Consider the following 16,972-nt stretch of genomic DNA (forward strand, 5'->3'; position numbering starts at 1 on the left):
GGAGGGGCAGGTAATCTAAGTGCCCCATCCCTTCCTGCAACGAAAGACACTTCATCTCCCTCCGGTTACCGGGGTGGGAACCAGGCTACCTCCTCCAGTAGCGCAGCAGCGCGAATCCAGCAGGGGGCGCCCCACCCTTGCGCAACGCGCAACCTATTGGCAGGATCCCGGTGCGGTTCCTGCGCGTCCGGACTACGTGACTTGGGACACATCCAGCCCTTTGGGCGTTAGCGGGCTATATAAAGGGGAAGCTGCGTCCTGCTGAACTCCAGTGCGGATCCAGACAGCCGGGTTATCATTGCGGGTGTGTATGGGTGGCACCTGAACGGACGTACTGAATTAAATTGGGAAGGGGGAGTGCCAAGGGATGCGGGTCCCTCTCCCCCTGAGTGGTACCCAGGATGCTGACTGATGATGATGGACCTTGGTTTTACTCCCAGGTGTGCGCCTGCTTGTCACCATGGCGAACAATGGATTCTTCCAGCTGCTGATGAAGAAGAAGGAAGTAAGTTTAAGAGCAGACGCAGGGATGGTGGTGCCAGACGGATGGAGTCTGGCTTGTCCTCTGCATCGAGCCAAGGAGAAGCAGGAGCATCCTTGGGATGGACGGAGAAGTCTTTAAGGAGGCGCTGGGAAAAGAGGCTTTTGGCCAGGCATCTCCCCCTCCTCCCTCGCCATCTCTTCCAAGCGCATCTTTGGAGAGCAGAGACGGGGCTTAACTTTTAAGGATTTGCTTATGGATCGCCCAGACCTTGCTAAGGGGGGAGGGGGGGAAGCAAACCTGACTTTCTTCTGTCTTCCAGCTTATTCCTCTAATCGGGTTTGTGAGTCTTGCTGGAGTCGGAGCCACCTTCGCTTGCTGGAACGCGCTGAGAAAACCCGACGTGATGTAAGCGCATCCTTCCTTCAGCTTAGCTGAACTTTTTATTCGGGAGTTTTATTTCCAAGTAGATGTTTTTTTTAAAACGGGGCTATAAGATCCTGTTTCGTAGAAATGAACAAATTTTTTATTTAAAGAAACCTTTAAAAATACAATTACAGGATGTCATTTCTGATCATTTCATTTTTAGTTTAAGCAAGTCTGACCCAGAGCCGTGGCAATATGTGGACCCTACCAAACCCCAGAAGGTAATGAAAATACTTGACCAAGAAATGAATTATTATAGAATAATTAGCCCCTAAATAAATGGTGGGGTTTTATACAGAACTATTAGCAGGGTGTTTGTTTGTTTGTTTTTTTCATCATTGCTAATGTGTTGACAGAATTAGGCACTATTTGCACCTGTATTTCAAAATTCTGCAACTTATTTCAAGTGGAAATTTTGGTTATGGAAAGAGTAGCTAATTTGTAAATTACTACCCTTGCAATCATTTTTCCATAAGCCTTGTTTGAGCAAAGGAATCTTGTACCTGCCGAAAACAAAAAGAACATTAAAATTGATTGGAATTGTTTTTTATTGCTTTTATTCAATTTTTCTCATAAAATTTAAACTGCTCTGGCAATATAATATTTTTTTGTAATATAATTTAGTATTCTATCAGCTTTCAAAAAATTTGAGTCACTTCTCCATGAAGAAAATGACCAGGGTGCCCACTCCTTCCTCCTTTGTCCCATTCTTTTATTTTATTAAGGCTGCAATCCCAATCCCTCTTACATGAGAGTAAACCTCATTAAAATGCAATAAGACATACCGGTACTTCTGCATAGACAAGGATAGAATGCTCTCTAATATTAATGCTGCTCAGAATAGATTCATTTATGTCAGTGGATCTACTTGTATGACCTAGGTGGAAATCACCCTTCAGCCAAATATACACTTTTGTTTGTATCATGCTCTGAGCAATTTATTCTTTTATTTTGTACAATTGATTGCTTTTGGCTAAATAATAAAGATCTGGGCCCAATGCCACTTTTAATGTTTGTGTACTGCAATGTGATCGTTCTTGATGAAGGGCAGTTTCAAAGTGCGATAAATTATGCTCATAATTACGACAAAGATTTACATTCCCGTGCTATTTTTCTAGAAAATCAGGTGCCAGAACTCACCATGAACACCTCCCTTGCTCTTATAATGGCAATGGCTGAAAAAAAGCTTTGCATTTAGTAAATATGTAGTTTATATGATGACGATTAAGTGCATTTATTTGTCCCTTAATAAAAATAGTCTCAAAGTGACTTAGCAGCAAGATAAAATAGAAACAGGTAAAATAAATTAAAATCCATATTTTTAAAGGAGTACTACGGTATACAAAACGCTCAACTGCTCATCTGAACAATATAATAAGGACAATTGCTTCTACAGTTAGCTGCCCGTGTAATGAAAATTATGAATGTAGATTATGAAAATTATGAATGCAGATCTTGCTGGACTGCAACTCCCATCAGCTCCAGATGACAGGGCATGCTTTTATACTGCTGCATTTTCACTGGGTTCATGTTGTCTTTTTGTTGTAATGATACTGGGTTTTGGTTCTAATGATACTGGTTGGTTTTACATTGTACACAGCTTAGAGATTTTTTATTTTATTTTGTTATTTATTAATGAAAGCTTTTAATTAGGGAACTTTTAATGTTTAATAGATTGTATTTTAATGTTTTGTTGGAAGCCGCCCAGAGTGGCTGGGGAAACCCGGCCAGATGGGCGGGGTATAAATAATAAATTTTTAATATTATTACAACATAACCAGTATTTGGGGAGAAATTGCTACGTGATAAGCTTTGAGTTTGGGTTGAGTTTGTTTTAACACTTTGCTCTCCCCCCCCCTTTTGTCTTAAAATGCCTGGTAGCATCTAACAATCAACCAGCAATGGAAGCCCATCGAAGAGCTGGAGACAGTTCGAGAAATGACGAAGCGATGAGGTGTCACCCCCTCCAAGCGACACTCTATGAATCTAGTGGAATCATTTCTGCACAAACTAGATTATCGAAACCAGTGTGCGGAAATGCTTCTGCTACATTTTTAGGGTCTCCCTCCAATTTTTTGGACTCTGGATTAAGGACTTTGCTGTTGGCCTTAGTAAGTTGCCGTGCATACATCCACACAGTCCAAAAATAGAGGTTGGCTCACACTTGCGACAGCCACGTTTGCTCTGAAGCACGGTGTCCGACGATCTATATGTGAACTTTGAAAAGTGTTGTCTTATTTTTCTCCGAAATAATACTGTAATATATATTTTCAATAAACCTGGAATCGAAATGTGAAGTTAGTACAGTAAACGGAATTTCCTTTTGGGTTTGTAGGGGTATACATAGCTTTCACCTTGAGCAAACATACCATAATATGCTTAAGTTCAGGATGTGTTCTGATAGCTCTTACACTGTTTCCATTGGTCATGCAAACACAGCTAGGAAGCTAAGCACACTTACCCGGAAATGTGTTCCAACCAGTGCTTTTTTTCTGGGGGGATGCAGGGGTGCGCATACCCCTAAACATTTTGTGCATCTTTGTACTTTTGTCCATTTACTGTATTTATTTCCCCCAATTTGAACTATAAAATGGTGATTTTCTTGGGTCAAAATGAGAGTGCCCCCTAAACATTTTTAAAGCACTGGTTCCACAACATAAATGTTTCCTTCATATTTTGACTTCATATTTGGAACTGCTGTACTCAAAGATTGCCTCTCTGCATTTGAACTAACCAGGACCCTGCAATCAGTGCTTTTGTCTCTCAAAAATGTTTAGGGGTACTCTCATTTTGACTCAAGAAAATCACCATTGTATAGTTCAAATCGGAGGGGAAACAGTAAATGGACAAAAGTACAAAGATTCACAAAATGTTTAGGAGTATGTGTACCCTCCAGGAAAAAAACATTGCCTGCAATCATCATCTGAAGCCCTTCAAGAGAGGTTTGGAAACTGGCAACAGAATAACAGGCCTTTTCTGTGGTGGCTCCCCATTTGTGAAATGCTCTCTCCTGGGAGGCTTGCTTGGCACCTTCCTTACATTCGGTGCCAGGCGAAAACGTCTCTCTTCAACCAGGCATTGGGCTGTTTAACAGTCTATGGCAGGCACCCCCAAACTTCGGCCCTCCAGATGTTTTGGACTACAATCCCCATCATCCCTGACCGCTGGTCCTGTTAGCTAGGGATCATGGGAGTTGTAGGCCGAAACATCTGGAGGGCTGCAGTTTGGAGATGCCTGGTCTATGGCTTTTTAAATGTAGGAGTGAGGTTTTTTGTTTTTGTTTTATTATGGCATTTTGTGTTCGCATTTTTTATTTTTATGTTACGAAGTGCCCTGTGATCTTTGGATGAAGGGCAGTGTACAAATTTAATAAATAATAATATTTTGATTGCATCAATAATACCCAGCATTTTGAATGGTGTAATTATTGGCACCTGGTTTTTATTTTATTTTATTCATTTTCGGTGATAATCTCCCCAGTCTATTTGTCATTCTTCTCCGTTCTGATTCTATTCACTTGTTTTAAATCCAGTTCATAGCATGTTAGTGGGATAGTCATACACTTGGGAGCCAAACTACAGGTTATGTGCAGGAGATCTATGCTCCTTATCTCCTAACGTGTTGGTCTTGCTTCAAAGCAAATATAGGGAATGCCCCCATTTGATCAGAGCAGCAGGAGTTCTGGGACAGCCATTTCTCTGGATCCAGTCTCTTCTAACTCCTTTGATGAACTTTCATTGGAAGAAAGCGATCCCTTCATTAACCTGCATGAGAAGGGGAAGACTATATTCCTAGGAAAAACAGCGGGAGCAAAATGTCACAGATGCACATGAACAAAGTCCCTTGGGCTAACAGAGTTCTTGCAGGCAGGGTGAAATTTCCCCCCTCCCAGGCATTTCCTGCGATCTTCATTATTCCTCCACCTATGAAAGTCAGCAGAGAGTTTGCCCTTTCCATTAAGGTGCTTTAACTGTTGTCACAGGTGGGAAGCTGTACGTGAATTTAAAAATAACGTGTTGTGTGACCTTCCCACTTTTTACTGCACCTCACACAGGCATTTAGCACAGAATGACATTATACACAAAGGAGAAACAGCATTGTGTTACATACAGTATGCCCCAAGAGCAGCAAACCATGGTATACCTAATTTGTTTTTAATTAAAACAATTATATACCATAATCTTTTTTTCCCATCCCTGTGGATATTTCTGTTTTCTTGTGATAACCATCCTGGCAGGTGACATTAAACACAGCCATTTTTTTAAAAAAAAAAAATCAAAATCTTATTCATTTGGCTCACCCCATGTACCCACTAATGCTAATGAAATGATTGGTATAATTTCTTGTTCTGTTATTAAATCACCGTATTTTTCCATGTATAAGACAATGTATTTTTGCTAAAATAATTAGTCAAAAAACTTTGGCGATCTCCCACCCCACCCGCCGCCGTTTGACGTTTCACCCCACCCGCAGCCCTGTTTGACGTTTAAAATGTTGCTTTCTTAATTTTGGGTTCAAAAAAATAGGCGCCGTCTTATACATGAGCGAGTCTTATACACAGAAAAATATGGTACTTTCTACGCGACAACTGCGGCTAGGACTTTGTTAGCCCAAAAATGGAAAACTCAGGAGTTACCGACGATTGAAGAGTGGCAGACGAAAATGATGGACTATGCGGAATTAGCAAGACTGACTAACAGGATCCGAAACCAGGGAGAGTCAAGGTTCCAAAAGGACTGGAGTAAATTTGTGGACTATATGGAGGAGAACTGTAGAAATTTAAAGACACTTGCAGGACTGAAATAAATCCTACGAACTGACTTTAAGTAGATGAAATAAAGGAACTGTGAGATAGGAGTGAATAAGAAAACTGAATGGGGGGAAGGAGGGAAGTCAAAGCTCGGCAGAGCAAAGAAAATTGTAATGATTGATAAGATGCTAAGAAGAGAAATTTTGTGTTCATTATGTTTATTATGTTGTTGTTGTGTTTGTGACTGTATGTGTGGTTTGTTTTTGTTTAAATGTGTTTAATTGGAAAATCTAATAAATTGCTTAAAAATAAAATAAAATATGGTACTTTCTAGGAACGGCATCTTCTAAAATTCTGCCGCTGGTTGACATTCCCACCATTAGTGGAAATATGTGCCTATGAAAGTTAATGGTGAGATGGCTGCCTGCAGAGCTGTGAAGCTGCACATGCATATACATGATTTTTAGAAGAATGTGACCTTTCAAGCACCACCCACTTTCCATGTTGTGCGACCCTCCCACTTTAGCACGGAATGGCAAAGGAGATTCAGCTTTGCAAAAGAAAAAAAAACCCGGTAGAACATTGCCTTGCAAAAGAAAGGGGCTTCCTTGTAAATTGGAGAAGTCTGGCAGAACCATTACGTAAGCCCTAAGTCACTAAGAGAATTAGATCTTTGTGTCATGCTGTAGGTTGCATGTCTGAAGCACAAGCAAAGCAGGCACTAAATAATAGTTCTGATTCGGAAGTAGAGAGAACTCTGGCTTGCAGTGGTAACTCGTTCCCACTGGGACTGGAAGGGCAGCAAGCTGAGCAACAGATACTGAGGAAGAAGGAGCTGATAGGCAGTACTACCCCCCTGGACTGGCAAGCAGTAAGAAGGCAGGTAACTGTGGACTGGTTGGGTGAGGTTATTTTCATGTGTGTGGAGGAAAAAACTTAAAACATGTTGCAGAGTTCCTGCCAAGACCACATAACACTAGTCCTGAAAGACCTACATTGGCTCCCAGTAGGGTTCCGAGCACAATTCGAAGTGTTGGTGCTGACCTTTAAAGCCCTCAACAGCCTCAGCCCAGTATACCTGAAGGAGCGTCTCCACCCCCATCATTCAGCCCTGAGGACCTTCTGGTGGTTCCCTCCCTGCGAGAAGTGAGGTTACAGGGAACCTGGCAGAGGGCCTTCTTGGTAGTGGCGCCCGCCCTGTGGAACACCCTCCCATCAAATGTCAAGGAAATAAACAACTATCTGACTCTTAGAAGACATCTGAAGGCAACCCTGTTTAGGGAAGTTTCTTACACATAGAAAGAAACCTTCCAGAACACTCTTGAGCTAAGTAGAAGAGGTACGATCTCTACAAATCAGATCAATACTTTCTGTACTAAAAATTGCAAACTGACAATGCTGCTCCCTTCCCCTCCAGGCTTCTATTTAGGTACTTCCCTGCCCCACTGCAATGTTTTAATTTTCGGGGGGGGGGGAGAGAACGTTGCTGGTGACATGTTATCTGTTTATCGTCTACAGCTGCAGCATTAACATTAGGGTTCATTAAAAAAAAAAGCAAGCATGACTCAACAGAATTGAGGCACTGCACAGCTGTAGATAACACACCACCCTGAATGAGTTTGCTTACAAGGCCAGGCTCATATTCTGATTTCTGGAAAGTCAGTTTGCAAGTCCAAGCTCACAGTTGTAAACAGTTTGAGTGGGACAGTTATCCCAAAGTCCCCTGGCGGTTGCTCAGCACAAGATGACACCTTCGTGGGAATTAGGTTGTAACGATCAGCTTGCAGCTGGATTGACGGAGCAGATTAGACCTGCATCAGAATAGAGCATATTATTCTGCACGATGCACGATAAGGCTATGAGTGCATACTAGCCATAAGGGCAATGTTCTTCCTCCACTGCCAGAGACAGTATGCTTCCGAATCTCAGTTGCTGGAAACTGCTGGAGGGAGATAGCTGTTGCACTCTGGTCCTGTTTGTGTGCTTCATTATAGCCCATTATACTGTCCGGATGCTAGTCTAGACAAGCCATTGGCTTGGTACAATAGGATTCTTCTTTTATGCTTATTTAAAGTGAAAATAGATCACCTGAACACAGTTCCCTTAACTAAGAGTACAAGGTTTCATACCCGATTGGAACTCAGAAAATGCAGGCGTATAATTTATACTTGCAATGTAAATTAGACCTAAAACAGGAATTGAGTATGTGATGGGAGCCAAGTCCTAGGGGGCGAGGGGTCTTCAACCCCCCCCCATAAAATATTAGAGGGGGCCAGCCCCCCAGTTAATGGGCATTGCCATTCAAATAGGGTGTGTGCACTGTGTCATGTGATCAATTATGTGGGGTGGGGCTTACCTCCCACCCCCCCTAATATTTTAGTCAAGTTGATACTCTGGTATATCACATGTAAGGACATAGACATGGGATCTTGTCTCATATGTTACATTTTATGTTCCCACGTGGACAAACACACTTATGGTATTGCTAAATTGCCAGCATGCTAGGTGAACCAACTCTTCATTTTCATAAAAAAGGAAAAACGTTAAAAGCTAGCTGAGCATCACAACTATGTGACTTGACACTATCCATTATCCTTGGTTGACCTTTCGGTCCAAAATCAATTGGTTTCTCTACTCAAAGTGAACCACTTTCTGAAGAAGTAGTTTGGGAAGGGATTTATTGTTTCTAAATTTAGTATTCTTACTGCAATTCAAGAGCAGCTCACTGCAAGGTCTAAAGGTTTTTTTCCAGGCTTTTTTGGGGAAATATATCAGGTTGCAACCTGGTTGCTGCAACCTGGGGGTGCGTCCTATTGAATGCAGACTTAATTTCATGTTGCCATGCATAGAATTTGACTGAAAAGCTTCCTTGTACTGAAATGCAGGTGCTGTAAATAAAGGTGATCTGGATAAATGTCACAGAAGTTGCACAGACATAAATAGATATGAGAGACAATGGGCTGTTTTGCATGTCGCACTAAGCCAAGTCATGGCTCCCTGCGAATACACAGGCAGACTGGTTTCTGGAGAAGAGGTGGCAGTTGCTGCCCTTCTCCTCCAACCTTCCATGTTGCCATGAGCTAAGTCATGGTTTGGAGCAGCATATTGCTTGTGGTTTGTCACACTCCTGGGATTATTAAACAGGATCAATGTGGGAGGCAGGAAAAACAGGCACCTTATCGTCCCCTATCTGGCTGCAGCCATGGGGCAAAATGTCCTTTGGCCAATAGCCCCAGGAACACTTGTAATCATATGGGTGCACAGCACCACTTTTATGGGGCAGGTGTTCGAGGCTGCAGCTGCCCCATGTCTGTGTGCTTTTGTAAAAGCAACTATAATTCAGCAAGACTTCATTTCCTCCTCTGCGTGCTTAAAGGAACTGTGCCCTTGTCACACTGCTAGCCTAATGACTCATGAGAGTTTCGTTTGCCTACGTGCTGCAGGGGAGGAAATAACCTCACAAACTTTTTGTAATTGACAGTGTGTGGGGAGATCTATTGATTTAGGAGGTTTCGGGGTGCCAATACATACCTTGGGCTTGGTTTCTTTAGCATGGAGGTCCCTGGAGACTGATATAAGGTATATTTTTACATTTATGCAGGCTGAACATAAGATGAAAGGGTGCAAACATTAACAGATTTTAGGGTTTCTAGGGGGGGGGGCATCAAGGCCATAGCAAGAAAGCCTCTGTATTTCTCTTCCCAGATCAAGATGAGGCTTGCTCCAGGTGAGTTCTATTGTCTTCTTTAGATTTCCCGCTGACATCACCTCCACCTAGGGAAGGTAGGGGAGAGAAAGGCATGTTCCTTTCCACTCACCTTGCAGAAAGATAATCAGTTTCTGCGGCAACACTTTGCCCTAGCTTACATTACAAAGCAGATGTGTCACAAACCTGGGGAGGCTACTTCCTTCACAAACTAACTGGTTTGACCATTTTGGCAGTCCCCTTTATCCAACAGAATTCCATTTTACAGCTATAAAATCACAGGATTGCAGAAGATCCCAAAGCCCATTCAGTCTAACCCCGTGGTTCCCAACGTGAGGCACACGCCCCACAGGGGGCAATTTGATTTTTAAGGGGGGCAATTCGAGAATGAGTTATTAACAGCGAGTGGCCTTTTAGGCTTCTTCCACGTGAATAGGAATTCCCTTTTTGAATAATAAAAAATATATGTCACCGGGGAGAGTGGCATCAGGATATTAGAGATGCTTAGGTGGGGCATGGCCAAAAAAAAGAAGGGTTGGGAACCACTGGTCTAACCATAACCCCAACCTCTTTAGAATATTTAACATCATTTTAAAAGAAGAACGGTATACAGACTTACAAATTTAATCCGTTCCGAAGGCACCTTCGTAGGTTGAAAAATTTGTAAGTCGAAAAGCGCCATTGGAAACGCGATTTCCCATAGGAATACATTGGAAACGGAAAAATTCGTAAGTCGAAAAAACCCTATCTAAAACCGCCATGGTTTCCGTTCAGATGTCGAGAAATTCGTAAGCGTGCGGCCATTTGCCCCATCCGTAAGTCGAAAAATTCGGTTGTCGAGTCGTTCGTAAGTCGAGGTAACACTGTAGTTGGTTCACCCATAGGTGAAAATATTGTGAAAAAATATACTGTAGAAGAGTGGGATCTGAACCAAACTATGTCCTAATGCGAAGGAGAAGATGATCCATGGCCATAAAATTATGAATCATGTGAAAATAATGGGAGAGAGGTCTGGGGTTTTCTTTCATTCTCTCATAGCACCCAATCTGAAGACTACACAATAAAATTGATTGGCAGTAGATTCTAGATACGCAAAAGAAAGTGCTCCTTTATACAGCGCACAATGAATTTGCAGAATTGGCTACCACAATATGTGGTGATGGGTGGCTGGCTCCAATTTTTTTTAAAAAAAAAAGTTAACTTAATGGCAGGTACAACAATTGGCCATGAAAACTAAATGGACTGCATCTGAAGAAAGAAGTTCTATCTCTGAATACAAATGCTGGTGGCAAATGACAAGTGGCCGGGGGAACCTGTTGCTTGCATGTCCTGCTTCTGAGCCTCCCAGAGGCATATGGCTGGTTTGGGGAACACATTCCCAGCATGTTTGCACTCCTGTCTCAGTGATGTCTACACTGGCTTGGAATGGAATGGAAGATGGCAGGATCCCCAAGGATGTACAAGGAGATGGGTCCAGGCGCCAGGCCCGTTGGCAGACCGACTGTGCATGTCTGCAATTGTGACATGAAGGATGGCAACATTAAGCTCGCTGTGCGGGAATCCCTGGCAGGCGGCTTCAGTGCCGGGAGACAGACATTCTGATCGTGCATCCATAAAGGTAAAGGTAAAGGGACCCCTGACCATTAGGTCCAGTCGTGACCGACTCTGGGGTTGCGCGCTCATCTCACATTATTGGCCGAGGGAGCCGACGTATAGCTTCCAGGTCATGTGGCCAGCATGACAAAGCCGCTTCTGGCAAACCAGAGCAGCACATGGAAACGCCGTTTACCTTCCCGCTGTAGCGGTTCCTATTTATCTACTTGCATTTTGACGTGCTTTCGAACTGCTAGGTTGGCAGGAGCTGGGACCAAGCAACGGGAGCTCACCCCGTCACAGGGATTCGAACCGCCGACCTTCTGATCAGCAAGCCCTAGGCTCAGTGGTTTAACCACAGCGCCACCTGGGTCCCAGACATTCTGATCGTGCATCCATAGCAGTGACCAAAGGAGGAATGACTGGGAGAAATGCAGAGAAGAAGAAACGTCTGCACAACCGGACACCTTCATCTGCCCCAGCTGCAACAAAACATGTATCTCCCTTAACAGTCTCTGCAGCCACAGCAGGCACTGCAACCTCTTGGCTTCTCGCAAGACAGAAAGATGCCAGCCAACAACTAAGGTCTGAGGAACAGAATCCTGTATTAAACAGATCTTTGCTCTGGTCCATCAGGGTTAGGCCAGATTTAAAACCTGGTTATATGAATATTTGCGGCTGCATTGCCTTGAGCATAGACCTTTGTAAAATGATGACAGTGGTAAAAATGGTCGTCTAGACATACATGTCTAGAACAAAAGAGACGGCTGTGAACACACATACCCATGTGGTCCCCTAGGTTCTAATACAGTACTGTATTTTTATGGTTTTAATTGCTGTAAACTGCTGCAGAAAGCAATATTGGCTGAAAACTGGGCATAAACATTAATAAATGGGAAAAAAACCACAAGCTGCAAAGCAGAGCTCACATCATGGAGGGAGGCCCACTATTGGGAAGCTAAATAAAATAATTCCTTCAGTAGCACCTTAAAGACCAACTAAGTTTTTATTTTGGTATGAGCTTTCGTGTGCATGCACACTTCATCAGATACACTGAAACAGAAGTCACCAGACCCTTATGTATTCTTGGTGAGGATGATGGACTTCCATTTCATGCGGCTCAATGTGGTGCCTTCCATAGTTCTAGTTCTAGTTACAGGTAGGTAGCCGTGTTGGTCTGAGTCGAAACAAAATTTAAAAATGCTTGGAAAGCTGCATTTGTTCTTTTTCCTAGTTTGCTGGACGGTTGCACCCATCTGTGAAATCTGCTCTCTATTTGCATGTGCATGTACAGCATCACGGTAGCTCTTGAAGCAGCAAAAAGTTGCACTCAGGAAGTCTCACATTTCCTGTTGGAGGTGGACTCAAGTCTTGATCTAACTAACTCCCCAGAGGCTTATCTGTGCAGAAGGTAGTTGTGCAGACTGTCAGATCTCCAAACACCAGCTTTTTTGCCTCTGTGCCGTCTCCGTTTCTTCGTGCAGATATGATGGTGCAATTAGCTAGGATAAAACTGGGTTGCAGCCACAATCGCTCAGTGCCCAGACTTCTGCAGATAAATCTTACACTGTCTCCAGACATTAGATGGGGTCCATTTTTAGAAGTGTCGAGGCTTGCTTCCTTGGCAAACTTCAAAGGACTTCTGATATGTCTCCTTGGGAGGGCACTAATGCAAGCCATTAATTGCTGCATTTGTACTTTTCCATCCAGAGACCTTACGAAAAAAAGGAATCAAGTCTGCCCAACTCCATTAACAATTGGATGGGCTATAGATATAGTCATGCATAATAGATTCTACTTCTTTGCTGTAGAGAAAATACACTGGTAATTAATTTCGAAACAGAAATGTCCAAATGGGCAAAGCAGAAGAAGCTATTTTAAATTGGGGTGGGGTGGGGAGACCTTTCTGCTGTGGAAATTCTGGGTGATATTCAGCGCTAGTCCTACTCAAAGTAGACCCATGGATGTTAATGACACGACTAACTAAATTAGGTTCCGTAATTTAAATGGGTCTAAAATTGGAAAAAAATGTTTAAAATAACTTTTTCTTAAAAAAAATATCCAAAGCGTTTCTTTTAGGAATTGTAGGTGCCGAAATCTCAGTGGTGCAGAAAAGACTATTTATGTATGTGACTACGGCTGCCCAGATGTTATTGGCCCAGAGATGCAAATAATATAAAGTCCTGAGCAGAGAAGAATGGCAGATTAAGTTGGTGGATTATGCCAAAATGGCAAAAAATGACTGGAAGAATCAGAAATCAGGAAGAATATAAAATGTTATTAAAGAATGGGGGGAATTATAATTTATCATAAAAACCATTGCAAATAGTTAAAATCGTTAGTAGGATTGGAATAATACTTGTAGTTTAATGGTGAATTTTAGATATAATGGAGATGTAAAAGATTTGGATTATTATAAAAGATGCAGGAGGAAATGATTAACAATAGGACCCACAAAAGGGAGGAGGGAAGTCCAGGAGATTCTTTGGAAGCTTGTTTGTATGTTGTATATGGGATTGTAAAATTCTAATTTGAAAAACCAAATAAATAAATTTATTTAAAATAATAATAATTTAAATGGCTCCCCTTTCTGTAGGACATAGGATCCATTAGGATCTAAACTCACTGAATTTGATCCTTTCTGAAAAGGGGTCATTGTTCAGTGGTGGAACACATGATCTGCATGAGGATGGACCCATATTCTGTCATCTCTGGCTAAAAGGATCAGGCAGCACAAGGGTGGGGTACTTCTAGCCCATGGGCCAAACTTTGCCCATTTCGGATTCAAATTTAACCCTTGAAGCCATTTTCCCCAAGCCATGCTCACCTGATCCAAATTTCGTTCAGTAGAAATGGCTCTTAATCTCTCTTCATTCAATTATTATTGCTATCAGTTCAAAACATTTGCTGCTGCGAACTATGGAAATGATCAACACTGTAGCCTAGAATATTATTATTATTATTATTAGCCCATACATATCAGCTGTTGCTTAGGGTTCTAGCTTCATGCTCTGATTCTCTCCAGATTGTTTCCCCCCGTGGGACTCAAAACAAACACTTTGGTTCCTATCGCCATTTACAGTACAGTGGTACCTCGGGTTACAGACGCTTCAGATTACAGACGCTTCAGGTTACAGACTCCGCTAACCCAGAAATAGTACCTCGGGTTAATAACTTTGCTTCAGGATGAGAACAGAAACCACGCAGCAGCAGCGGGAGGTCCCATTAACTAAAGTGGTACCTCAGGTTAAGAACAGTTTCAGGTTAAGAACGGAGCTCCAGAACGAATTAAGTTCTTAACCTGAGGTATCACTGTACCTCCATAGTTGAAGTTTCCATGTGGATGACGGATTTGTGATTGAGCCCTGCCAAAATGAGATTGCTTCCGTGTTGTGTTCTCAGTAAAAATAAAAAATAAATGAAAATCTTTGCGTGACCAAAAAATAAATAAATGAGAACTTCAAAGGTTAAACTGGAGAACATAAGTTGTCAGCAGCGTATCCACCCAAGGCAATAATTCTATAAAAACATCAGTAAAACCAAATACACCTAGGATAAATGAAATCTTGTTCAATAATTAACTACAAAATACAGATAAGACATTGTTGGTAGCAACACACACAGATTTCTACTGAACACGAAGTTCAATAAAAGAATAGAGATAGAGAAGATGTAGCTGAGATACATATCTATATCAGAGGGGTGGGGAACCTCAGGGTCGGGGGCCAAATGTGACCCTGTTTGGCCCTCGGGACTCTCTGCAAGCCATACACCCTTCCAACAGACCACAACCTCCCTGGATACTTTTGCTTTCCTGGAAAGAGGATGGAGAGAGGGGGGTCATGTGTGTTTGCAGACGCTTCTGACTTTTTCAGGGCTGGAAGGTAACCTGCTGTACAAAGGTAAGGGTCACACCCATTGCTCCACTCTCTTAAAGACCTACATTGGCTCCCAGTACGTTTCTGAGCATAATTCAAAGTGTTGGTGCTGACCTTTAAAGCAAACGGCCTCGACCCAGTATACCTGAAGGAGCGTCTCCACCCCCATCATTCAGCCCTGAGGACCTTCTGGTGGTTCCCTCCCTGTGAGAAGTGAGGTTACAGGGAACCAGGCAGAGGGCCTTCTCGGTAGTGGTGCCCGCCCTGTGGAATGCCCTCCCATGAGATGTCAAGGAAATAAACAACTATCTGACTTTTAGAAGACATCTGAAGGCAGTCCTGTTTAGGGATGTTTTTAAAGTTTGGTGTTTTATTGTGTTTTTAATATTCTGCTGGGAGCCACCCAGAGTGGCTGGAGAAACCCAGCCAGATGGGCGGAGTATAAATAAAAAATTATTATTATTATTATTATTATTATTATTATTATTATTATTATTAGGACCCCGTTGCAACAGTTCTTCGAATAAAGATCAGGCTTACTGGCCGCTTTGCTTCTCAAATATACTCTGGTTGGCTTCTGTTATTTCCTCCTACCCTCAACGACCCTATATGGGCTCTGAAATAACCCTTAAGGTATAGGGAGCAGTTTTCCTTATACCGGTAACACAGCTACCACTGGTCCTATTTTTAAAGCACACTTGTTGCCCTCGGACGAGCCGCAGCACACCGATAGCAGTTATGGAAATGATTAATTGATTCTGGCAGCTGGCGGCTCTTGGACAATGCCCAGGAAAGCTTTGACGTTAAATAAATACATCTCCTCCCAACTCGCTGCTCTCAGATGGTTTGGTTCATCGATCAACCAGAGGCTTCTAATATACTACCCAGTCTTGTCATAGCAACAGCACACATCAGAGCCAGCAGAGTATCTGCAAAAAGCATCGAAATGGCAGAGATATTTATGCGGTGCATCTATCAAATGGTCTAGTCCTTCCCCTGTCCAACCCCCTAATATTCTTAAGAGCAGGCACCCCCAAACTGCGGCCCTCCAGATGTTTTGGCCTACAACTCCCATGATCCCTAGCTAACAGGACCAGTGGTCAGGGAAGATGGGAATTGTAGTCCAAAACATCTGGAGGGCCGAAATTTGGGGATGCCTGCTTAAGAGGGTCTTCAGAGAGTAGCTGGGAATGGGGAGGCAGAAAAAGGTCCTCCTTTCCTTCTACTCTGCAGTTTTAATCAGAAATCTTAGGTGCAGTACTACGCCCAGAGCTCAGAAATGGCTTGCGCTAATGAAATTCCCCGTCGCAAAATGCGCCCAGAACAATGGGAATTTTGAATGCTGCTCTCTTCCCAAACCAGCTGTCAGAGTACACACTGGGTGAAGAAATAATGGAAGTGTGTACCAAGCCCTTATATAAGGAAACGCCCTGCATTTCAACAAATGCATGATTATGGAGCAATATTTTCATATCCAGATGGTCAATACAATGTTCCCATCACAATGTTTTTGGTTCCAAATGACTCTTTGTACCAATCAATGCAAGTTGGTAGCAACTGATGTACAGAAAGAAAGACAGATAAAGAATGCAAAGACAGATAAAGAATGCAACCACGTATTTTTCCAATGACTGTGGGCAATTTTGGAAATGTTTAGAGGAGTTGTAGGATTTTTAAGAGAGAGGGGGGGAGAGAGAGAGAGAGAGAGAGAGAGAGAAGAAGAAGAAGAAGAAGAAGAAGAAGAAGAAGAAGAAGAAGAAGAAGAAGAAGAAGAAGAAGAAGAAGAAGAAGAAGAAGAAGAAGAAGAAGAAGAAGAATAATGATGGAGAGACTGACGGGAAAGATCAGAAACCAGGAAGATCAAGTATTTCTAAAAGACTGGAATAACTTTTTAACATACTTAAAAGACCACTGTAAACTGTTAAAATCATTGGCAGGGATGCAATGACACTTGCAATGTGAAAAGAACTTTGGAAACTATTAATATATAACAGATAGACACCGGTAAAAGAGGGAGGAGGGAGGTCCGAAGGTTTGATAGAACCTTTTTATTTTAACGTTTTGAAAGATCTATTATACTCTCTCAGCTTTATAGTCCAGTGCCTGTTTTTTCTGCTACTACGCTCCCCATCCTGTGG

The 16,972-nt window shown here is 42.5% G+C and overlaps 1 protein-coding gene across 1 annotated transcript; it reads left to right on the plus strand.

Moving 5' to 3' along the window:
- The first annotated feature begins 225 nt into the window (after nt 1-225).
- On the plus strand, nt 226-4,908 carry LOC118093308 (normal mucosa of esophagus-specific gene 1 protein). Its single transcript, XM_035132335.2, has 5 exons — nt 226-304; nt 441-505; nt 804-889; nt 1,071-1,128; nt 2,789-4,908. The coding sequence occupies exons 2-5, from the start codon at nt 461-463 to the stop codon at nt 2,858-2,860; spliced, it is 261 nt and encodes an 86-aa protein (XP_034988226.1). The 5' UTR covers nt 226-304; nt 441-460; the 3' UTR covers nt 2,861-4,908.
- The last annotated feature ends 12,064 nt before the right edge of the window (nt 4,909-16,972 follow it).

Source organism: Zootoca vivipara, chromosome 14, assembly GCF_963506605.1.
Source record: "Zootoca vivipara chromosome 14, rZooViv1.1, whole genome shotgun sequence".
Classification (NCBI taxonomy): Eukaryota; Metazoa; Chordata; class Lepidosauria; order Squamata; family Lacertidae; genus Zootoca; species Zootoca vivipara.